A 26,921-nucleotide genomic window follows, 5' to 3' on the forward strand; every position below is an offset into this window, starting at 1 on the left:
CTAGATTCTCTCTTTTATCTGTCTTGATGTGCTTGATTGATGATTTGCATTGTTTGCCTTAGGTGTGTGAGGTCTAAAGGTATTAATATGCATCCTTTGGGATTATATCAGGAATGCATCCATACGTGGAATACATGTATCAATGCAACACAAAAAGAAATCAGTTTCACTTTATTTTAGTGTCCTTGTTACATGTACTTACCATAGTAATAACAGTAAATTATGCATAATTACATCCAACTAACCCTCAACCTAATCTGGTAACACTTTATTTTAGTGTCCTTGTTACATATGTTACATGTACTTATTTACATGCAACTAACCCTCAACCAAACCCTAATCCTACCCTAACTCTATAGTAAGTACATGCACTTAATTTATTACTCAGTACTTAAATATATAATTACACTGTAACAATGACACCGTAAAATTAAGTGTAACCCCTAATACTAACCCTATAGAAAGTACTTGTTAATTAATATTACTCAGTACTTAAATGTATAATTACACTAACAATGAAACCTTAAAATTGAGTGTAACCCAAATTTTTTTTTAGATGCGTCTTTATTTTGACACTGTTAGCTAGATCTGCACACAATGTCATTGATAAACTGAAATGCCAGTTACTTCTTGTACAAAAAAAAACTGGGATTGTTAAACAAAAGATGCTTGACAAACAAGGGAAGGCATTTAAAAAAATTTTTTTTGTGGGATATTTTCTCTCTTTATTGCTATGTAATGTATTTATCTGCTCAACATCAGAGCTTTTGTATTCCTTACCTACTCGCCATAAACTGGACACATTTGGGCAGGGCCGGAGTGGGGCCAATTTTCAGCCCGGGAGTTTCAGGCCCAGGGAGTTTCAGGCCCAAGACTTTTCGACCACTTTTTCCATGGTCGAATTCCAAATTAGCACTTTTAACCAAATTGGATAAAGTAACAGTTCAGCTCTTACTATTGTGTAGTTTTTATTAATACCATAGTTCAACTAATAATGTAAAGGTTAAAAAATAATTCACTCAAGCGTACCGTTACGGTAGGGCCGGCCCAGCTATCGGTAGGCGCCGGCGGTGCCGCGGTATCCTACCTGAGAAAAGGTTTTGGAAAAGACGGGCTATGGACCCAACCAACTCTATGGGAAGGGAGGGGAGAACTCCCTCACACGGTACAACCCATGCAGAGGCTGCGCGCTGCGGTGTCAGAATGCGGAACGTGTGTAGCCCAATGTAACTAACGTGACAAATGTGAAAAAAAATAAATAAATTTCCTCGACCGGCCCAAAAGTGAAGCGGCCCACCGGGAATTCTCCCGATTACCCACCCCGGGCCTGCTTTTGGGTTTAGCAGGACGGCGAGGTGAGTTGAGCCAGTTTTTACCTGAGGTGTTTTTAAAGTGGGGGCATTACAGAAATGTCTCCAACTAAAATACATCATTTTCAGGATGTATTGCGTCCCTGAAAATAATCACTTGGGATCTAAAATACTGTTTTCAAAATTATGACTTTCCAAAGAAAACAGTGGTCTCTTGACCCCAATGAGGGGTAAGTTGAGCCGTGCACTATGTTGAGGTAAAATTGAACATTAATTTGCACACCTCATATGCTATATCAAAACAAAAGAATTCAGGTTACACTTTATTTCCATGGTCCATTTTAGACATTCTACTAACTATATAAGTAACTTTTCAAGTGCGTCAACTTTATCTAATAACCTGAACCCTAAACCCAACAGTCTGCTAATATTCTGAAAGGTGAAATAGTTGCAAAGTTAATTATAGTTAGTAGAGTGTCTAAAGTGGACCATCAAGGTAAAGTGTAATTTAACACCAAATGACAAAGGTTTTATTTAAATATAAAGTTTACAACTTCAAGGGCCAGTTTTCTTCAACAAGGCCTATTTAGAAATTTCAGTTTAAAATGATCAACATCATTTGTAATTCTCCTTGGGTCATTTATAATAACCAAGCATGCTCAAACCCTCCATTATAGACAACAAACCAAATCTGTTTACATTCACTTTTATTTGAAGATTATATTGACGTGAGCTTCTGAAATATTGTTTTTGATGTTTGTTGGGTATCTAGAGTTAGTCTACACACGTGATTTATTCAGATAAGGCAGTCATGTTATGCACATATATGTTGATAGCACCATCATATACACAATACTGAGTCAAACATTTGCTGATTATTCACTACACTACAAGCAACACTCTAAATTGTACTCTTAGAGTCCCTTTAAAATTGCAACACACAATAACTCAAGCATTTATTTATCTATTGAAAACCTCTGGAATGTGATCAAGAGGAAGACGGATGGTCTCAAGCCATCAGACGAAGCCGAGCTGCTCGAATGTTTGCACCAGGAGTGGCATAAAGTCACCCAACATCAGTGTGAAAGACTGGCGGAGAGCAAGCCAAGACGCATGAAAGCTGTGTCTGAAAATCAGGGTTATTCCACCAAATATTGATTTCTGAACTCTTCCTAAGGTAAAACATTAGTATTGTGTTGTTTAAAAATGAACATGAACTTATTTTCTTTCCATTATTCGAGGTCTGACAACACTGCATCTTTTGTGTTATTTTGACCAGTTGTCGTTTTCTGCAAATAAATGCTCTAAATCACAATATTTTTATTTGGAATTTGGGAGAAATGTTGTCAGTAGTTTCTAGAATAAAACAAAAATGTTCATTTTACCCAAACACATACCTATAAATAGTAAAACCAGAGGAAACTGATAATTTTGCAGTGGTCTCCTAATTTTTTCCAGAGCTGTATATGTGAATAGCACCATCATATACACAATACTGAGTCAAACATTTGCTGATTATTCACTACACTACAAGCAACACTCTAAATTTTACTCTTAGAGTCCCTTTAAAATTGCAACACACAATAAGTCAAGCATTTATTTATCTAGACGCTCTAATCTCCTTGACCGTGTGAATCTTTCTTCTCATCTCGGTTCTTTTCCTTTGTAGATTCTTTCACCACCTGAGCAATGAGGAAAGGAATCAATCAGATGTTTCCCAGACAGCAACATAGATCCGGCCCAGATCCGGCCCACATCTGGTACGTGTGGATTCCAGATGTGGGCCGGATCTGGGCAGACACTGTGTTATAGTGTCTGGGTTGCTGCAAATATTCATTTAACAAACAAAACATAAACATTTAATACCATTTAATATAGAGAGATGTACGGAAGCGTATTGCATTCACTTGAGGAAAAATAATCTACTCTGTTTTTATGAATTAACGAGTTAATTATCTCAGAATTATAATTCATTCAGAAAAACAGAGCAAATATTTTTTATGAAAAATGATCTCAGAATTATGAGATAATTAAGTCATTAATTCAGAAAAACAGCAAATATTTTTTATGAAAAATGTTCTCATAATTCTGAGATAATTAACTCGTTAATTCATAAAAACAGAGTAGATTATTTTTCCTCAAGTGAATGCAATACGCTTCCGTAGAGATGTAACATTAAACATTGCTATAAATGAAGTAAAATGAGAATAAAATGTGATGCAGTCTCTTTTATTATTGAAGAACTTCACTAGAATCACTAGATCTGCTGATGGAGTTCCTCACCTCTCCATCACGAATCTCCACGGTCTTGATTAGGACTTTCTTTCCAGATCCAGGGTCAGAAAACTGACCATAATCTGTTCAAAGACATCACACACACACACACACAGCAAATATGATGCAAAGGTGGAGTAAAACAGCTTATGATTTAGTAGTAAAAAATTATTAAAAAATGTTACAGATGAATGTCTGGAAATGGTTATGATATGTTTTGAGTATAGAGACCTGGAAACAATTGTCTTCTGAAGCTTGACATTGTGATCGTAATAAATCACATCATGATTTTGAAGTGAAAAGGAGTAGATTTTCATGGATAGCTAGCTTCTGAATTCTGGGATTAAACGCATGGATTACTTTTATGCCGCCTTTATTTGCTTTTTGAAACTTCAAAGTTGTGGTCAGTGATGGCTAGATTACTTATAAACTGCAGCTCATTACCAATTACAAATTACAACATGACAAATGAAAATTCAGAAATCATAATTTTATTAGCATTGATGGTTCCATAAAGATCCATTAACATCCATAAAAAAAAGAAAAGTTATGACCACTTTAAGTCAGTTTAATGTAATTTAAGTTGAAATGACTTAAACCTCCAAGTTGATTGTACTTAAAAATTTAAGGCAGCAATTTTTTTCTTTTCTTTTTTACAGTGTAGAAACTTTCAAATACAAAGTTGCTTTATAGTGGAAAAATCTGAACTTTCCACCAAAAATGGTTCTTGTATGGCATCAATTAATATATACTTTATATTATTTGAGGTTATTCTAACCATAGGACAATATAGGAACTGTTATTGTCAACTTTCATTCATAATGTTTCCCCCTGTAAACCAATATTAAACTCCATACTGTTATCATCTGTTACACCAAGAGTAATTTCAAGTAAAACCATTAATAAACATCAAAACACTAATGACAAGTATTGTATATGCAAAGTTAATATTTCAAATAAAACACATTCTGTTATAGCTTGCCTGGCTGGTCTGTACGTGCGATTCTTCCTCCTTTTTCAAAAACTTTTTAGGGTTGAATAATAATAATAATAAATATATCTGCAAGCAGCAATTATCAGGGCCAAGCACAAAGATCATAAGTCATGCCAACATGGCTGGGAGGATCAGACCAACTGCAACAACGAGCAATTAAAGACATTGTAAGATGATTTTAGGCTATAAAAACAAGGAGCTCCCGCACACTATCAGTGCTTGCAAATGAGTATCACAATTTTATTAGCAACATTTCGGTCTCACGACCTTCATCAGGCAGCCAAACATTCAAACTCAATCCCATTAAAAATAATCACATGACTAACCAATGTAAAGATCCATTTGGCACTCACTTAAGATGATTTAAGGCAAAATGGCTGAAAAATCATAAATACAGGCACTAGTATTTAGATTTTTCACTTTCGACCAAAAGGTGGCGCTGCGACCAAATTGATGTGATGTGGGTGACTGAGGTAACAATGACACATGCAAAGCTTGGAGTCAATATGCCAAAGCGTTGCGGAAATACAGCATCAGAGTCATTTTGGCATCATGTCTTAATTTGTTAATGCAGTAAACAAAAATGTTTTGCCTATCGACAGAAAAAAAAAAAAGAAATTTGCCAGCATGGTCTAAAGAAGATTATTTGGTGAAAATCAGACCAATCAAGGAGGAGTTCGAAAAAATTGTTTTTTTAAAGAAAATCTAAATGGTGGACAGGAAGTTTGGCCGACTATTGCAAAAATTGGTTTCTATGCTCTCAGCATGACCCAAAGAATCTATTAAGACGAAACGCAGCATGTAGCCTCAGGTCATGCTGGTGATGACATGGACCAAGTTTGGTCTAAATCACTGATCTATATAATGACTGGATATCTCATGTCATTCTATATAGATCAGTGGTCTAAATACAATACGTTGAGGAGATAGAGTCTTTTTTGCACATTTTTCGAAAACGGTTCGACAAATCGACTTGAATCCCATAACTTTTTGTCGCCATTGTCTGAGGATGATCTGGTTAAATTTTCGGGAAAATCTGAGCAGCGACCTGAAGATGATATGATTAAATTTTGGTGAAAATCTGAAGTTTGGTGAAGTTCGAAAAAGTCGTTTTTTCGGAAAATTCAAAATGGCGGAAAATTTGTTCATGACGAATCGAATCGTCTTAGCCGAGGAATGAGAGGAAAAAATCTTTTTTTGAGTTAGAGACTCCAAATTTGCTATGGTGACAGCTAAGACTATCCTCTATCTGTGTGCCAAATTTCATAACTTTCCCGCAAGCGGTTCTATGGGCTGCCATAGACTTCCAGAGTGGAAGAAGAAGAAACGGATAAATAATAAGAAAGCCAACGATTACAATAGGTGGCGCCTACGCACCTTCTGTTCTTGGCCCCTAATAAACACTCCAGGGGTCTCATTTATAAAACTGTGCGTAGGAACCTTACTAAAAGTGTACGTGCGCCCGAAAGCCAAAAATGGCGTACGCAAAAAAATATTCAGACTTATAAAACCATGCGTACGCCAGAACCTGCGCAGAATTCACTTTATAAATCCCAGTCAGCGGAAGATTGTGCGCACATGCGTCTCCACCCCGAAATAACCATATATGGAGCTTACAACGCCTAGTTTTACTATGCAGATCCTCATCTGCATATCATTTGCATATGATTATTCATCCACGTGATAACGTTTAACGGTACAAGACACATTACATTAATAAAAATCAAGTAGTTGCCTATCCTTGCCTTGTTTTTGAATACATAAATCAAATAGTGTAAAAAACATTTCAGAGAAAGTTTTTCTCAATCTTTTCCACTGGCCGAATTGTATTTTTAACTGATTATATTTTTAATGGAAACAGATAGGCCTTGGGCATTATTTGCACGAAACTATTTTCTCAGACAATCTGGTATTATCATGATAAGCAATCATCTCTGTGGTTAAAACATTAAAACACGCCACAGGAAAAGTGTTCAAAAACATCGCATCCACAACAAATATTTCTATTGATTGAATATAAAAAATGTTGTAACTTCTCAGTAATGATTTCATGTTTAAGTGTTAAACTCCATTCATTTGAATGGCATATTTAATCTAAATGTTTATATCAGAAGTAAAACATAGTTTAAATCATTATTTTATTTATTTAAACTGTTATTTGCGTCAGTTTCACTAAACGGCCCAGCGCGCTCGCTGGCGTGGACATTTAAGAAGGGATGGATATTTGCTTCAAGTGACAGGCTTGGTGAGAGAAATTATATTTTGTATCATCTCTAAAAGTGACCAAAAAGACATTTAACTCCAGCTCACCATCGGTGTCGCCAAACTGCTCCGTCTCCAAAACGTTCGTATGCATGGGTCAGAGTTTGCGTCCAGGTGCGCAAATTTTCCCGTCAAGTTTGTTTTTATAAATCACAACTTATGCGTCGGAAGTGGCGTACGCCTCTCTCAGGGCCTGTTTTGTGCGTACGCAACGGTTATAAATGAGGCCCCAGGTCATTCTTTTATAAGTTATGATAGACTCACCACCACTGAACTGTCCACTCATTGAAGGCATTTTCATGATAGGAACCGTAATTCTGAAAGACGAAGTACAAAGGTCATCAGTTACCAGGAGTAAAACATGCAGAAACCTGTTCAAGCGGCTCTATGGCGTCACTCTTACCGGTTTTCCTCTCCTTCCAGAAGTTTCCTGTAGGTGGCGATCTCGATGTCCAGGGCCATCTTGACGTTGAGCAGATCCTGGTATTCCCGCAGATGGCGTGACATCTCCTCCTTCAGGCGCTGTATCTCCTCTTCTAGACGTCCCACAGTCTCTTGATAGTTTCCAGCCTCTCCAGCGAACTGCTCTTCCATTTCTCTCATCTGCCTCAATAGAGCCTCATTCTACCGGCACAAACACGCACAATTATGTCTCTAAATAAGGGAGTCCCAAAGACTTATATTGTTTTTACAAGTGAAACTCGAAAAATTCGAATATCGTGCAAAAGTTATAATTTTGATGATTATGGCTTACAGCTTATGAAAGCCCCAAATTCAAAATCTCAGAAAATTTGAATATCACATGAAATCAAATGAAATGACAGAAATGTCAGCCCTCTGAAAGGTATAATCATGCATATGCTAATATACTAAATATATTAGTTTCACCTTTTAATTTGAATTACTGAAATACACAAAGTTTTGCACGATATTCAAATTTTTCGAGTTTCACCTGTATATAAAGCTAACTATAACAGGGCCGTAACCACCATAGTCATAATTAAAAATGGCCCAAAAGTTACATTTCTAACTGTGAAATCTAACTGTGCTCATGTCAAAAATGGCCAATCAGATCAAAGAAGGCGGGCCTTACTGTTCACAGAAGACGAATGCTTTAGTTTTAACAGTGAGTGTGTTTACATGCAGTGTTCAAGACGTGGTTACGGCCTTGAACTATGATGACTACAGAAATGCACATGACTGTTCAGTAAGAGGTTAGGTTTTCATATGTACAGTGTTCTTGAGAGAATCAATGTCGTAGTTCTGGGCTTGAAGTTGCCTCCTCAGGTCATTGGTCTCTTGTTTAGCCTGTCTCACTTGCTCAGCGTTGCGCTTGGCTGAATCGGTCAGGTCTGCGAACTAACAGAGAAAACACATGAAGACGATCAGTGTGCATTGCAGTATTGTGCTGTCATCAGTAGGACACACACACTCACCTTGGACTTGTACCAGTCCTCAGACTCATGCATGTTCTTGGAGGCGATGGTCTCGTACTGAGCTCTGATGTCTCGAAGCGCCGCGGTCAGATCAGGCCCTCTGGACGTCTCCATCACCTCCATCTTCAGCTGCTGATTCTGAACGCTCACATGCACATCCTGAATTTCCTACATTTTAAGAAATAATACATGCAATTATTGAAATAGTACTATACTGTTACACTTTAAATGACTTAAAGGTACATTTAAAGGGATAGTTCACCCAAAATGTGAAACAAAGTTGTCATCATTGACTCACTCTCATGTCGTTCCAAACCTGTAAGACTTTTGTTCATCTTCAAAACACAAATTAAGATATTTTAATTTTATTGAGAGAATAAATTGAATAAAAGCCTAAACGAAATCTGTTCCTCTTATAAAGCAATCATGTCTCTTAAAAGAAATTTGGACTAAACCACTCAATTCGTATGGATTAGTTTTACGATCTCTTTATAAACGTTTTGAAGCGTCAAAGTGGTAGTTGCGTAGCTGTCAATGGAGGGACAGAAAGCTCTCGGATTTCATCAAAAAGATCTTCATTTGTGTTCTGAAGATGAACGAAAGTCTTGCGGGTTTGGAAGAACATGAGGGTGAGTGATCATGACAGATTTTTCATTTTTGGGCGAACTATCGCTTTAATAGTAAACTTTTATAAACTAAAAAGTGAGTCTCAAGAAATGTTGAATAAATATACTGGTACATTGATTTTAGTAGCTACTTACTACATAAAGTAGGCTATACTTGAAAAATAAACTTTTACTTCATAAAATGAAACTGACTTGAACTCATTTTTTTGTGATGGAATATGCATGGGCTTTTTGTGTGTTTGTTACTTGAGAGTAAGAAACAATGTTACCATGATACCACTGATATATGTTATAACTCATTTGTTACTGAAACAAAGATTTCGGTGTTTCCCCATTAAATTAGATTTGAGCTGTACTTGCATTAAAAAAAGTGCATGAATTTTTTGAAAATTAAATTAAATGAAAAAAAATGTGAAAAAAATGTTTAAAAAAAATATGTGAACAAAATGCACATCATATCTTTCAATCACTGAAAACAGCAGGACGTTCTAAAATGCTTAATGAGAAAAACACTTTAAGTGTCTAAAACAGTGTTATTTAAAGATCAAATTCAGTATACACCTTATTGATGATACATATAAACAGGTAATCAAATGAGCCCAGTATATAAACGGTTAAGCATTTTCTTGATAATGGTTTTCTATGGAAAAATCTGTTGGCCTGTTTATATTATGCATCATCAATAAAGTGTTTATATTTAGTTTGGTCTTACTACATTAGTACTTAAACCAGGCAGTGGAGCAAAGCATTGTTTAGTCTTTCAGGTGGGCGTTCCTATAAGGGCGTTATGTCACGTGAAAACTACGAATAGACTATACTAGAAATTTGACTTGTTCTTACAAACTGAATTGATGTTAATTTCGATAGTCAATGCAATGGTAACAGAAAGCACATATATAAGTTTCGTTTAAGCAGCACACAAAGATATCATGAGTAAAAAAGCAGGCAGGTTTTTGACTTTCATCATTCATTCATTTTCCATGTCTCTCACCTCATCATGCATCTTCTTGAGGAACTCAATCTCGTCCATCAGAGATTCAATCTTCCTCTCCAGTTCCAGACGGGCAAGTGTAGCACTATCCACATCCTTCATACACACACAGTCAGACTTTAGTATGGGGAACACGTCTTCACTATTAACTACGACTTTTGCCTCAATAAACTCCTAATCTACTGCTTATTATTAACAGTTAGTAAGGTAGCTGTTAAGTTTAGGTATTGGGTGGATTAAGGGATGCAGAATAAGGCATTAATATGTACTTTATAAGTACTAATAAACAGCCAATATCCTAATAATATGCATGCTAATAAGCAAGTATATGGAAGTAAAATAATGTCAAATGTTTTTGAAACAAAAAAGCCTGTTGAATTGCACTACTTGAAAAAAAATAGTCATTGCGTTAACCATGCTTGCATTTTAATGCATTGTATTTTTAGGGCTTGCATTTTTATGGGATGAAATTCAACATGGTTGAATATTTAAGCTGTGAATATTTCAATTAAAAACATTTCAAACACATTTTCATTATTCAAAATTCAATAATCCATATTCACCTTTCATATTTCACTTCCAAAATATTCAAACTGTTTAAAAATACAACCTATAATATTCAACAGGCATTTTTCGCTTTGCAAATTCGCTTCCACAAATTCAGTGGTTCAAATTCGACAGTAAATTCAACACTGACATCCAGGAACTGCAGGAAAAGCAGTAGATTGCCGAGCATACTCTCCATCTGCAGTTAGTCGATCTCACCAGCAGGGGGTGCAAAAGCGCGTGTTGTTGACGAAGACCAGCAACAGAACAAGCCATTCATTCATAAAATGAAAATGATTATCTGTGTCAGTATATATGCGGAAAAGATGATAAAGACACAAAAGCTGTGTTTATGTTTCATTCAATAACTTCATTGTTACTTTCCCTGTGTAGCCTACATGTTATCAGCTTTCTCTACCATGAACAGGATTATAATCGGTTTCCCTCAATTCCTCATACTCAAGGATTCCCCTTCCGTCGGGACAAAACGCTTAATGTAGCTTTATGGACTAATACAGTGATATAAAAGACCAAACTCGCACCTTATTGGGGATGTAGGCTGTAGGCTACTAGGCTACAGGCAAGCAGATGGACTCAGAATATGAACTTGAAACCCAAAGTTTCATGCTGAGCGTTTCGTGATACTGGCACAAAATCAACACTTGATCAATTAATACTAACACTTTCTTTTCTCTTCTATTCTATTCTCTCTCTCTCTCTCTCTCTCTCTCTACATATATATATATATATATATATATATAGGCTGCCTACGTGTATTGCATTAGCTTAAACTGGGAAGAGTCATAGCACTTGCATATTGTTGTCCCACTATTGTTAGTTTAACTGTAATTCGCTTTGGATAAAAGCGTCTGCTAAATGACTAAATGTAGCCTAATAAATGTAAAATTGGCTTGACATTGGACATTCGCGCATTTAGGGACCGTCTCCAAAGTTGCATACAACATTGGCACGTTTCTAACTTCAATAGCAAACTTTAATTTATTTGAATAAATATCAAAAATCCAAAGGGTGCGCAGTATGCCTGACACTACATGAACACTTAACAGTTGGTTTTATGACTGTAAGTCGTTCTACTCAAATGCGATTGAAGTTAGAAACGTGTATACCAATGTCGTATACACTTTAGAGACGGTCCCTAAATGTGCGAATGTCCAACGCCAAGCCAACTTTGTGCCAGTCAAATCACTGGGAAACGCTCAGCATTAAGCTTTGCGCGTTGAGTCCATCTGCTTGCCTGCGAGTTTGGTCTTTTATATCACTGTAATTAGTCCATTAAGCTACGTTAAGCGTTTTATATGTCCAGCAGGGGAATCCTGAAGTATTGAGGGAAACCTAATAGCCTGCATGCAGCACATCGCCACAATATAAAGTTAAGGCAACTAAACAACCAAGAGAAATATATGTCAACCTCAAAAATGTAACATTGGATCTGTATATCCGCATCAGGGAATAACATTAAAATCTTGTTCATGGTAGAGAAATATGCATGTAGGCTAAAAGTAACCGTGAAGACACTGAATTTAACACAAAACCGCCGTCATAATAATCACAAATACACTTACATTGCTGTAAATGAGTTTAATGAATGAATGGCTTGCTCTAACTGTTGCTGGTCTTCGTCTACAACACGCGCTTTTGCACCCTCTGCTGGTGAGCTCGACTAACAGCAGATGGAGAGTATGCTCGGTAATCTACTGCTTTTCCTGCAGTTCCTGGACGTCAATGTTGAATTTACTGTCGAATTTGAACCACTGAATTTGTGGAAGCGAATTTGCAAAGCGAAATAAAATGGACCGAAAAATGTCTGTTGAATATTATAGGTTGTATTTTTAAACAGTTTGAATATTTTGGAAGTGAAATATGAAAGGTGAATATGGATTATTGAATTTTTAATAATGAAAATGTGTTTGAAATGTTTTTAATTGAACTATTCACAGCTTAAATATTCAACCATGTTGACTTTCAGCCCATAAAAATGCAAGCCCTAAAAATACAATGCATTAAAATGCAAGCATGGTTAATGCAATGCCTATTTTTTTCCAAGTAGTGCAATTCAACAGGCTTTTTTGTTTCAAAAACATTTGACATTATTTTACTTCCATACAAGTAGTTAATAGTAAGGGTTGGACTCTAAATTAAAGTGTTGCCATTATTGTTATATCTGTTTCTAGATATTATTAAAAGTGTAAACATTACTAGAAGCACTATTTTATGAAAATTCTGTCATCATATGCTCACCCTTGTGTCTATACAAAACAGTGTGATGTTCTTTCTTCTGTGAAACATAAAAAGTAAATGATGACAGAATTTTCTTTTTTTCTCTCGCGAGCGAAGCCCTAAGACCCAGACATCGTGACAAGTGTGTAGACTTTTTCATACCCACTGTATGACAATGACTGTATGAAAACAATAAAGCTCAGAGATAGCATTCAGTAGAAGTGCATATTGTGAGATATACTTTCCATTATCGCTTTACCTTACGAAAGAGATTCAGGTTATTTTCAGCTTCCTGTCTTTTCTGCATCTCCTCATTTAACCTGCAAACAATTAAGAGAAAATATAAGTCCACTTCAATAATAATAATAAAAACCTTTCCCTGTTGGGAGTAACAGAAAATTTACTTATACATTAGTGTGCTGTTAGAATCACTCACTCACACAAAAAACTTGGGTTTAATCTTGTAATCTATCTTTTATTTGATGTTGTGTTGGGTGACCATTTGTGTTTTGTGATATTCTCTGAAGTCTTTAGCTTATACATTTTATACAATTATACCTTATACATTATATACAATTTATGACTAATGTTGCTTTTCCACTGAATCGTACGGTTCGGTACGGCTCACTTTAAGGGTAACTCTCGCCAGAATGCAACCTAGGGTCTTTCTGTTAATCTACCCGAGACAAACTTTCGTTTAAAAGCATAATTAGAGTGGAAACGCCACTTTTAAGTTTGACCGTAGTTTTGGTCAAATTGCCTTTTGAATGGGAGTGCTTGGGGCACTTCTATGATAGCATCAGAAATCGCTATTTTTAAAACACTAAGAAGGCTCGACACAACATGAAACTGTGCTGGAAGTGTCACCAGAGGCTCTACACATGAACTCCAGCATTGACAACATTGTTTGTGTACACAGAGTTTACTAAAAAGAAAGATTTTGAACAACTCACTGTGTTTCCGTCCGCCGGCATTTTGACAGTCAAAAATAGTCGATCTCCGAATGCGAATGAACTGACTCTGAATTTTAGTATTGCTTCTTACATGAGGATCCTTTTTCAAATACAAGGTCAATACTGATTTTCACTAACGACAAAACAACAAATTATCTGTGAATTTATATGGAACTAAGCTTTAGGAGCTTTCCATCTTTACTCTCCTCATGTTACGTTGCGTTCGGAGATCGACTATTTTTGAGTGACAAAATGCCGGCGGACGGAAACACAGTGAGTTGTCTTTCTTTCTTTTTAGTAAAATCTTTCTTTTTAGTAAACTCTGTGTACACAAACAATGTTGTCAATGCTGGAGTTCATGTGTAGAGCCTCTGGTGAGACTTCCAGCACAGTTTCATGTTGTGTCGAGCCTTCTTAGTGTTTTAAAAATAGCGATTTCTGATGCTATCATAGAAGTGCCCCAAGCACTCCCATTCAAAAGGCAATTTGACCGAAAAAGAAAATACGGTCAAACTTAAAAGTGGTGTTTCCATTCTAATTATGCTTTTAAACGAAAGTTTGCCTCGGGTAGATTAACAAAAAGACCCTAGGTTACATTTTGGCGAGAGTTACCCTTTAAACAGTACCACCTCAGTTGAGGTTTCAAGCGAGCCGTACCGATACTAAAATGTGACGTGTAAACACTGCAGATCACTGATTGGTCAGAGAGAATCATCACTACCAGCGTCATTGGATTTACGACGCGCGAGACACCAAACCCGCTAAAAAAAACATCTTCATCTTGCAGTGAAAAACATCAAATGTTGTGCGTTTGTTTGTGTCGCGTTTACGATGATGTCACGACAATAGAGGCGCCGTAACCAAGGGCGTAATTTGTGGGGGGGTTGGGGGGGAGATAACCCCCCCAATATTTAAATCTATGCATTACAACCCCCCCAATATTTATACCATGATCACATGAAAAGGAGGCATACCCAAACTTCAACCCCCCCAATGTTCAAACCAAATATACGCCCTTGGCCGTAACTATAACGATTAGTATATAATCCCATCCACTTTGAAGCGGTACTAAATTGCAGTAGAAAAGCAAACTGAGCCAAAGTATAGCGAGCCGAGCCGAGTCGTACCACGCAGTGAAAAAGCGATATAAAGTAGTACAGGTATGACATCACTTTGTAGGCCAAAGCGCGGAAGCGAGTTAGCATTTTTGCACTTCCGGTTCCATCGTCCAGAAGTCCAGAAGAAGGATTTTCTGAAAGGCTGAAATAAGGTCTGTGGCGAACACAAGCTCAAGACATTTTCACGTTTTATTTTACGACATAAAATACATAAGTATTACCCCACTCGTGATTTTTTTTAAGCTGTTACGTGTAAAATGTGGTTGCTAACAGCTAACATAGGCTGTCTGGAAGATTAAACGTCATCACGACGAACAGGTAAACTCAGTCCGCTTTTACAGCCTCGTTATGCTTATACTGCTCTTATAAACTATTCTAACTCAAACGTTCTGGGAAAATGTTTTTAGATAAAAATGTAAAGAGTTGTCGGAAGCTTAGCGATGGTGACGTTGAACTCGTGGGACCATGGTGTAGTTCGTTTATAGCCTACTTTTAGCTTTTTACTTCTGGCGACTGCATTTAGGCTTCAAAACTCATAAAAGTTGTGTTCATCTGTGATAATTATCTTGATGGACAAAACGTGCAAGTATCATAAACCTTTGTTGAACACAGAGCTTGTTTTTAGTGATAATCCAAAAGCTTATGGGAAAATCCTATTGGGTTTTTGTCAAGGGAACCAGTGTGATGCTAATTGCCGGTTGGCCTACAACGTGACGTCAGACCTGCACCACTCTTAGTCCTCAAGAGACAAAAGAAACTGTCCTTGAAGACTGTATGCCTGAAGTGAAGGTTGTAATATAAATATAAAATCTAACCAGGAAGAGAGTCAGAGAACCGATAAACTGATTAGCTTAAAAGCATCTGAGATTACATTTGTACCGGCTGGGAGAAATGATCTTATGACAAATTTAATAAGCGAATCATATTATAAGCCAAACACGTAGAGGGAGTCCTACTACTGCTGTATCCATTTCATAATATAATTGCTACCAATCTCAAAGACTCTTGCATTCCTCTCAGAGTATGTGTTTACTGTCACACAGTTGTGTTTGAGGCGTTTGGCTCATCTGGCTTTTGGCATTCGATTAGGTCTGAGAAATGTCAGTGATTTGCTATATAATTGATGACTTGATTGTTGTTGTGATTTGTTGTTATTTTATGTTTGTGATCATTTTAGAGTTCTATGCTATTTATGAACAGAGTTGAGTTTAGACTTTAATAAAAAATTGTGTACTGTCCCATTGTGTTGTTCCTTGTGTGACTCTCAAGGGTTTTTTTTCTGTCACCTGATGGAGGTTTGGTTCCTTGCCACTGTCGCTTTTGTCTTTTGGCTTGCGTAGTTGGGGACACTTTATATATTCAACAATATTATTGATCTGCCTGCTTTGACACCATTATGTGAGAACTGAACCGAGCTGGATGATGACATCACGGTTTTTCTCAAGAGCGGCTGTACAGATAAATGAACTAAATTAATAACTTTTTACTACAAAACTGAACCATTACTAAACATACTTAAGCTGAACTATGATGCTATTTTCTTCTAGATCTGCTGTACAGCAGAAACAAACTTTGTTGCATTATTTTCCTGTTATCACTGTAAAGCTGTGAAAATTGTAAAAAGCGCTATATAAAAAAAGGTGATTTGACTGGCAGTTAGATTGATTTTGTTACTCATCTGTGTTCCTCTACCCCACTGTCAATAAACCCTGCTATTGAAATCATCTTCAGTGAATCAATGCGTCTGTGACAGAAGACCACACCAACATCATCACAGGGACATCACGAGCTGCTGATGCTATTGAGGAACTGGTTGAACAGCTTCATCGAGCTCTGCCTTCATGAACTCCTCACTCTCCAGAACCAGAGGAGAATCCTATGCACTTTTCTGTTAACCCCTTTTCTGTACTGCGGAGCTGGTGGCTATATCATCTCAGAATGCCCTGTTAGACCTCCTCATCTTCCAGTTAGGTCCATTCATACTCTCCTTGTAATACACTCACTCTTGTGTACTAAACTCACAGTGACCCGTTCCTACATTACTCTCATAGCTATGGCTCTCCTTGACTTCGGGTCCGGCAAAGGCTGCGGGAGCATCGTCTGTTCCTCAGAATCAGAGCCGCCTTAACCTAATGTTAGGCCCCGGGGCTGAGAGGTCTTGTAGGCCCCCCATCCCCTAGATTTATAGTCTCATTTAAAAAAAAGTGTAATATCTAGGTAATCTACATCACAAAATGCATTAGTTTCTTTCGAGACCTACAATAGTGAGGTTTCCCTCTTTGAGCCAGAAAACACCATAATATTGTTATTAAAATATCACTGAGCCCACTTGAGCATAAACACAAGACACTTTATTTTAACAACCACACACAGCAACTAAATTTCAACTTTATGCAAATGAGAAGCAAATTTCGCGAGCGACAACCAATAGGAAAGAAGCCTTTCAGTGGCGCTCAGCCCCCGTCACCGTCTCGAGTGCAGGCAAGACAGAAGAGTTCGAGGCCGATTTCACTGTTTTATATGATTTGACTGTAACTAACCACAAACATGGATATAATAAAATGATGCATGGAAAAGAAACTGTCGACAGTCTCAGTGAGTTTAATTCATACATTTATAGTTCGAGTGTTGTAGTTTTATGATGCAAGTTTAGCACTGCTGCAGTTCATTTTACGTTTCCCCTGCATTATGTTGACTATTAGGACAAGGACAAGAAAATGTATTATTTGTCAAATTCGGATGACGTTTTAGTAATTTATGACAGTATGAGTGAGTTTCATTTGTAGATTGATCGATCGTTAATCTAGTGAATTATTTAATCTACTGAACACTGCTGTGTGGTAATATAAAAACACTCTCCCAACAGCATACTGTTTCTTTTGAGCCTAATTCCTAGTCAAATTAAAATAATATAGTTGTATCACTTGTGATGGTGTTTTGTATAGATGTGGCCAGACGTGCAGTCTACCAACATTAGCGCGACAGCACTATCAACGCCCACAAGCGACTTCACAGTATAGAGACTAGCGACATACAGCGACAAAATCTGACCTTTTCAGCTCATCATGAACCTGAACATGGGAGGCCCCTGAACTTGGGAGGCCCCTGAACATGGGAGGCCCCTGAACTTGGGAGGCCCCTGGGCTTCAGCCCAGAATGCGGCCTTGCTCAGAATGGAGAAGTGTGAGTTTCAGCAGCCTTTGATCCATTTTCTCTACTATAATATCAGTCCTGGGGGGAACAAATGGACCAGAGGAATGTCTAAGCTAAATAATTACCATCCACCATAACAGAGCTCCACTCGCCTCCCTCCTGCAGGCAAAACCCAAGTCTCTGTCCTGGAACACCCAAGCCTCATCTGACTTTCAACGTGTAAAGGATGCCTTCACCAGTGTTCCCATCTTTGTGCATCCTGACCCGAGTGTCCCATTCATCATGCAAGTCGATGCCTCCCTCTTCCTCAGGTGTTAGACTGGTACAGACCCGGAAACTGTCCCCGGTGAAGCAGAGCTACAACATTGGCAACCTGGAGATCTTTGCAATCCAATGCACTCTCGACGATCAAATCACACATTAATTCATACACATTCAAATGCACATTCATAGATTCTGTCCACTTCACTCTGGGCTCTCGTCACCCTGACTGACACTCATCAGACCCTCTTGAGGCTCAGAAATCTCTACTGGTGACCCTGTATGTCCCAAGAAGTTCAGTGTTTCATCCAGGGTTGTCCAGACTGTGCCATCTCCAAATCTCCATACCAGCTTCCAGCAGACAAGCTCCTTCCTCTGCCCGTTCCTCATCATCCAACCCTCTACACATAGCTTGGCAATGATATACTATTTTTATATGATTCCATCATATCAGCTTATCTTTGATAATCAAGCACTATTTAATGATAGAACTTTAGTAATTAGAACTAAAACTTGGTAACCATATATGAATGCATATTTGTCATTATAACTGAACTTAGACTGGTGGTGGTGCTTAAGATATCGTTGGTCATTCAGTGTTTCTGTAAAGCAAAATAGCTCAGTCATTGTTCAACGAGTGAAAATATATAACTTATACTAGCCTCGAACACACACACTGGCTAGAGTTTATAGCCAGTCTAAGGACTAAGAATTTATTAGCCAATGGCTAATGATAAACATTTTTAGTCGCCCAGAGTGAACATTTTGTCGCGTATGCAAATTATTCAGTCGCATTGTAGAGAGTTGTCATCCCTAGTCACACCTCTGGGTGGATTTCATCAGAATCACACGGCATCAGATGCGTTCACCTGTGTGTGCCTGTCGTAGAGGATTGTTTCTCTAAGGATTGTCATTTAGTGCCGTTGAAGGGCCTCGCCACAGCCACTGAGACTGCGCTGTTCCCTTAATTACAGCCTTCGGGAAGACATAGTGTCTGAACGCGGTCTGCAATTCATCTCCTGAGTTTGGAGATTGTTCTCCTGGGTGTGTTAGTAGGCTTGTAACTCATAGTGGTAAAAGATGGCTGCTGTTTGTTTGCAATTCTCTCTTGGTGACTAGCAATGTGTCTATAACTCTGAACACGCTGATGATTACGATGTCTGCGCGAGCAGGATGACAGGCAGGGAGGACATTAGGCCCGAATGCAATGATTGGACGAACATTTTTTGGTCCTGAGACTTCCACAGAAGATATTAAAATATTGTTTGATATCAGGATGTAAAGAGACTTTCAATTAGTATAACAAAAAATGTTTATGAAAAATTGCCTACCCTAACCTTAAAGGTATAGTGGAGGATCTTTCCGAATTTTAGATAAGACCCGCCCTCTCCACTTTTTGAATAAGTTTGATTGATTCACCAGAATGATTGACAATTAGGAGGACCAATAGTATAGGTGATCCACCCGGAAGAAAAAAATCCTCCGCTATACCTTTAATCTGGATCATTTTTAAAACTTTGTTTTTGTTTCAAAACAATCCCCATCCACACTAGCGTTTTCAAGGGTTTTCCGGAAGTTTCTTGTCCACACTAAATAATAATTTTAATGCGCATGCATAAAACATAATAAAATGTCACAAGTCGATACCGAGAAACCAGACTAATATGACATCTCCTGCCATTCTTCTGGCACGATAGTTTCATTACCAAAATATCTCACCACTCACTGGTGAGTCCAGGTCACACTCAATCACTATTCCTTGTTTGATCTAAACACATTTGCCCTCGTGTTTTGCCGCAGGACAGCAATTGCAAGTAAATAAATCAAACAGTCCCACTGCTTTATATCATTGGGGTCCAACTACAGCCCCACATTGTCTCTTATTTTGTACTGAACAGAGAGACAAATGACCAAAATTAAAAAGAAAACTAATCATAATCAATATTTAAATAATAATTCAAATAATTTTTTTTGCCACTTAGAAGGTTCATCCTTACACCTCTTATTTTTTCTTATAACTTAAAACGTTATTTTAGAAGCCTTAGACAGTGCATATGATCAATCGGTATCTATCATTTTATTCCTACTACAAGTGTTGTCTATGTTCTAGTTGTGTTTTTGTTATTAGTACATTAGTAGGTCATGTCTAGCCTTAGATTAACATTTTTGCAGTGCCTTTCTATAGTATTGGACATTACAGTCGTTTAATTTTATTAGACATACAATGTTTACATTTTTTGGGGGGACACTTTACAATACAAAAAAAATATATAAATATATATATATATATATATATATATATATATATATATATATATATCATTTTATTTTTAATTTTTTTACTATTTTTTTTAATTACCCGCTGGCTAAAAGGTCTATAAGCTGACTCCTGACAAACAGTCCTGAACACCAAAGTCACATTCCCAACACTGAACCACGTTGATTTTACTAGCAGACCATATTAATACAGTATGTTCTTCATGGGAAGTACGAACATTGCCTCAAAACATATTAATCTATGATCGATATTGAACAAAACCATGTCATAATCGTATCCATTGGTGTCTGTTGGATAGTGTTACTTTATTTTTTTATTTTTTTAAGTGCTTTGCTCACTGTTTGACCTCCTATTTTGTAATATTGTTGTTTCACTTTCTCTTTGTTTGAAGAGGCACTTACCTTTTGTCCTCGGGGAAAACGCCCTGCGTGACATCCGTTAATTCAGTCAGATCTGAGGCGTGACGGAACACGCGGTCCTGATGCCGTCATTATTACTGTGGGCTGCAGATTCGCGCACGCACTCGATTCGTGCACGGTGTGAAACGTGCGTAAACACTTACTTTAATATAGTTCAAAAAGTGATGAGGTTAAAGTAGTTTTAAGCAGTAATGAGTTGCACATCTGTATGAGCTTTTGTGTTTTTGCAGTACGCGAATGAAATTGGGTCCGTCATGATATTCTTAATTGGGCTATGAAGCATTAGTTGATTAAATGTCTCTTCCATTATCACATTGTAAACCGCAGTCCAGATGACGATGGGAGGATCCCTGCAGCGGTTTCTTTGTCTCTTTCATTCGCTGCCACACCCATGTCTCATGAACTTCATTATAGGCTACGGACATACGGTTATTTTAAAAGATCTAATCTTAATTAGCCTACCTCTAATGAAATCTGCACATTTCAGAATTTCTCCACTAAAGCAAATCTCTTTTCTTTTATACCAACTACTCTGTATCAAAGTAAACATATAGCTAAAGCAAAAACCTGAGCAAATTTAAAGTTCACTGTAAACAATAGAAACATAGGCTACTAGTAATTTTCTGCCAGGACAATGCAATGCGTAATTCAAAATACAGGTAAACACCTGTAAAAAGTGCCTTATTTTTTTGCTGATTTTATTTTTTACAGTGTAGCCTTAAAGGCTACTCATTTTATATCTATAACATCTCAATGCATCCAAATTACAAGATACAACAGGTATCATTATAACAGCAGTTGTAAATATATCAGCTGCTCAAAATATCCTCTATAAATGTCTGTACCTCCACTTTTCAAAGTACTCACTTAACACTCAATCTTTGTCACTTTTAACTTTAACTTTTAACTTTTAGTCCAATTTTCTCTTAACTGGTTAGTTCACCCAAAAATGAAAATTCTGTCATCCTCATGTCATTCCAAACCTGCATGACTCTCTGTCTTCAGCCAAACACATATATACATACAATAAACATACAATAACATTAACTTCTTTTGTATTCCAAAGTTTGGAATGACATGAGCGTGAGAAAATGAAGGCAAAAGATTAATTTTTTGAGTGAACAATCCACTTACACTAGCCAGTATCAAACATTAAAGGTCAGAAGTTTTCTAGATATATTAACAATGCAGAATCTGTCACGTGTAGATGCATACACACCCCACCAGCCCTCACACACACCTCTGCTTGAGCAGGGCCACATCTTCAGCCAGGTTGTCTCTCTCCACCTGCATCTGGTCTCGATCGTTGCCCATGAGCTCCATCTGTCTGCGCATCTCTCTCATCTCCTGCTGGCACAGCTCATTGACCCGTCCCGACGGCCCCTGCTGCTGCTCCTTAAACTGACCCAACTCCAGAGTCAGCTTTGAGTTCTGCTGCTCCAGATAACGCACCTTCTCGATGAAGCTGGCGAAGCGATCGTTGAGTTCCTGCAGTTCTCGTTTCTCGTTGCTGCGTGTGGTCAGGAACTCCTGGTTGACGGCCTCTGCCAGAGAGAAGTCCACTTTATCATAAGAGAGCCGGGGGCCCGGAGCGCTGGAGCGGCTCCTGAAGTCCACCGAGCGGGTGGGTGTGGAGGAGGAGATGTAACGGCCTCCTACACGACTGGACACTGGGCTATAGGAAGGCGCCCCAAAAGTGCGCTGATAAGAGGTGCGATATGAGGAGTGACTCATGATTTTGCCTATAATCCTTGTACTTTTCTTGAATTATTAAGTAGTGTATCTTCCTCTTCTTCTGGTCCGGGTGCCTGTTGTTTTGATCAAAGCTGAGTCACGGCAGGATGTGAGACTGAGAGGCTTTTATACATGAAGCTGGTCAGTACATCTGAGCTCCACCCAGCCCAGCCCATTCCCAGTCTCCCGAGCCCCTGATCTCATCCTCTTTCATGTAATCTATTCATCATTCATCCATACGGTCAGTCACTCCCTCACAGGCACAACCTAGGCACTTCTCGGACGGTTTCCATTTGATATGTGAATTAATGCACTGAAAATAAATGAACAGCTTTATGTGTAATCATTACATTTATAATGTTATAATGGCATTTTTCAGTAAAAGTCAAAAGCAAAAGGATGAATGCATTTTTATTTATTTTTTTGCATAGAAAATGTAATGTGCTGGGAGAATGTAAGAAATTTTCAGGCCAGACCATTGGACTAGAATGGGTCCAAATTGGGCTCAGCTGTAGGAGCAATAAACACACATGAAAGATTGATGTGCGCTCACTGAAATCTCCAAGAACATGTTTAACAACCAAGTTTTACAACCAAGCACAACATTTCCCAACTGACTGGTCAAATGCATTTGGTTGTAATCATAATTTTCTGGAGCTTTCACTTCAGAGTACAAACATCTCTCTTTTTTCTACTAATGCAATGACCCATTCATAAATAGCAACGCTTAGTTCTGTTCTTGTGATGGTTTTGGGTGGGTTTGCACATGTTCTAGTTCTGTGTCCTGTGTTTCAATTTTTTAATTCAACAAAAAAAGTATATCTTTTTTAGTCCCTCACAGACAATTTTCCATAATAAATAAAAAATACACATAATAACTGAAAAATGTGTAGGCTGAAGCCTTGCTTATTATGCCTACCCTTTATACATATTTATCTAATGAGAGTCACTTCTCTCATTGGATTTGGTTTATACAAGATAAAGAAAACAGTTACATAAGACATTTTCCAAAATGTACATACATAATTACAAATGTACACATTTCAGATATTAAGTATTACATAAACAAATTGAATAAAGAATTACATAGACAAAAAATATGTTACTTTGGAGGACACTGCCACAGTGAAAAACATTTATTTATTCTACTTTAATTTAAATTTACATAAAAGGTGATTATTCAACATGTTGTCTGACAACCAAACCATACAGCAATGTAAATCAAGCCTTTGCCTTCTAAAAAGTGAGTTGATTGTATTCCTTTGCTCTTCAGTGAATGTGCCGAGTCATTCTGCAGGAAATGTAGAACTATTTAAATGATTCTTTTGCACACTGTACCACACAAACATAACGGATATGCTCACTGTATGCCCACATTAATCATTCATAAATAGCTTCAATTTTTCCCCCTTTGCTCAGTCAATAAAGGCATCATGACTGAAATACAGTAAACTTCACATTAAGGCAAGCATTTCATATCTCATATATATATATATATATATATATATATATATATATATATATATAGCAAAATTAACAGTAATTATGTGGCAATTAGTGTGACACCTTGCCAAGAATTTCTAAATATCTCTCTTTTAATGTCTCTTCAAGTTTTAATGCAGTGTCACCCCCTGCCCTGACACATTTACTTTCAGTTTCTAAGTAAAATCTGTGGGATACGTCAACATTTTTAAAAGGGACATGCAAAATTCACTTTTACATGATGTTTAAACATAAATGTGTGTCGGCAATGTGTACACAACCACCATAATGGTAAAAATCCACCCACTCCTCTTTCTTTAATCCCCATAAATCATAAGCAGAGTCTCAGAACAAGCTGTTTGCAGATTCTAGAATATGTGAGTCACAAATGCTTAAAGGTCCCATTGCATGAAAATTTCACTTTATGAGGTTTTTTAACATTAATATGAGTTCCCCTAGCCTGCCTATGGTCCCCCAGTGGCTAGACGTTTTGATGGGTGTAAACCAAGCCCTGGGTATTTTTGAGAAAATGAAAGCTCAGATGGGCGAATCTAGAAACCTTCCCCTTATGTCATCATAAGGGGAAAGGTTACCTCCCCTTTCTCTTCTATGCCCGCAAAGAGAATTTGTCCCGCCCATGAGAAAATGAGCTGCGCGAGCGCGATATTGGTTTTTCCTCGAGAGACATCATGGCAGTTGCTCAGTGTTTGGATGTACAAATTACCACAAAGGTATTTTTTTAGTTCCTTCATCCGAGCCTCTGAAGAACCAGTGGGTTATGTGAATTTCTGATGTGTAGTTGTTCAAGTTCAGACAGATAATCTTTCTCTCAAAGTCGTTCAATACCGTTTATGCATCAGTAAATCAAGCCAGTGACTAAACGATCAACTTCACATCGTTTCTTAGGATGAAAATAATCTTACTTAAACTGTGATTAATATAGCATACAGAAAACGATCAAAGAACAATCCCTTTCCAATCGCCCAAGCTGTCAATCACACAGCGCGAGTTTATCTGGACACTTGCCAAAACTCGATATGAAATCAATGACGCTGTTACGCTGCACAACGAAGCTCTTACTGTACTTTCCTCATGTTTGCATTGGTGAAATCATTAGTGAGAGTACAGAAACTGCATTGCAATGATAAGATCTTCATTCACGCGATCAACAGGCTGTCATCTGCTCAGTGCTCATCACTGCAACCTTTTATGTGAAGGGAATAGATCTAAATACTTAAAAAACTTCTCACGATTCGTTAATCTCGATAGCTGTAATAGTAAAAACGTATAATAGCTGTAATAGTAAAAGTTTTCGAAAGAGTTCCACAATATGCTAGATATTTCATATGCAAGCATGTCAGCCAATCACAGCAGTGGGCGTTTACACTGAAGTCTCACAGCCAATCACAGTAGTGGGCGTTTACACTGAAGTCTCACAGCAGACACGCCCCTTCAAACAGAGCGTTCAAATCAGAGCCTAAAATCAGGCTAGGAAATATGCCTTTTATTTCTAAATTATAACAAGTTTTGATCTAAAAAACATACTAACATTATAAGGGCACCCCAGGAAACATTCTAAAATAATAAAATAATCCATGCAATGGGACTTTTAAGCCCCGCCCATGACTGCTGATGGACTCGGCTCATTAGCATAGACCCGCCCACAGTGAGCTGAACACAGTCCGCCATGTTTATTTCTTCGCCAGACCATTTAACAACAGCATTCAAGTAAGAAATGTATTCTTATTAAAGGTATACAATATCTAAGAATTTTGTATCAAAATATCCAAAAACCACTTGCACAGTGTAATATATTTCTTTCAATTGTGTACTTACATTATCCTAAATGTTTCCAAGAATTTGTAAATTCTGAGAAATTCACATTTTAAATAGTGCCCGTCCCTTGTCACTTGTCGCCTGTCAATTAAGTAATATCCGCGTTATCCCTGGTTTCGTTCAAACATTATGGACCATGGCAAGCAGACTTTGGAACAAAAGGAGAAATAAAACGAGGATCAACTTCGACTTGACAGCGAAACTGCTCTTGCATGTGCTTTATTAGACAGGTGAGCAAATGTACATAAAACTAATCAATGTTATAGAGCTCAACATGATGAAATGCTAGAATGTGATCAGTATGTTATTCTAATGTTGATCTAGTAATACTAGTAATACTAATAACATTATAACTTTCAACACACTCAAATGCTGTTTAGTATGATAGTGTAATGTTAGACCAAGTGAAACAGCGCTGCGTTACCTCACAAGTTTAATTCGTCAAATAAACTGACCTGTGTGAGTAGTAGCCTAATTCAGCACTTGCGGGTAGTCTGGTATGAAATATCCTCATTCCTTAATATACGCGGGACTCGCATGTGGCGCTGATATCTGTCTCTCATTAGCAATCATGACCTGCTTCATACCACAGTCATGTTAAAAAACATGAATGTATTCACTCATCCATAAACATTATTAGATCCATCGGCATTACGACAAGTTCCATGATTCCGCTTATTCACTGCGTCATCAACCTACGCCTTTGTTATTGTAAGAGGTTAGCGACTCCTAGCGGCGACTCCTTAAAGCTACTAAAGTTATTCAATCAAGAGCAGTGAGTGATTTTCTGTTTTTCTTTTGATGTTTAATTCACTTTAATACACAGACCTAATATACACATGAGATTTCTTTCCCTGCTGTTTATGTTCACAGACATAACTGTATGTGAACTTTGTGTGTTTTTGAAAGTTTAAGCACAAAAAGACGTAAAAGAGAGCAGTTTAATACTCACGTGACGCTCCGTCTGACTTTCTTTGCGTGTGTTTTCGGGTGTGTGTGCTCAGAAAACC

The 26,921-nt window shown here is 37.6% G+C and overlaps 1 protein-coding gene across 1 annotated transcript; it reads right to left on the reverse strand.

Annotated features, from left to right (window-relative positions):
• Positions 1-2,001: 2,001 nt before the first annotated feature.
• Positions 2,002-26,921, reverse strand: prph (peripherin). The gene is made up of 10 exons (XM_084394854.1): positions 26,864-26,921; positions 22,100-22,906; positions 12,937-12,997; positions 9,894-9,989; positions 8,277-8,444; positions 8,074-8,199; positions 7,244-7,464; positions 7,105-7,157; positions 3,594-3,667; positions 2,002-2,992 (listed from the first exon to the last, which is right to left on the reverse strand). The coding sequence occupies exons 2-10, from the start codon at positions 22,591-22,593 to the stop codon at positions 2,924-2,926; spliced, it is 1,362 nt and encodes a 453-aa protein (XP_084250980.1). The 5' UTR covers positions 22,594-22,906; positions 26,864-26,921; the 3' UTR covers positions 2,002-2,923.

Source organism: Rutilus rutilus, assembly GCF_951802725.1.
Source record: "Rutilus rutilus genome assembly, chromosome: 22".
NCBI lineage: Eukaryota > Metazoa > Chordata > Actinopteri > Cypriniformes > Leuciscidae > Rutilus > Rutilus rutilus.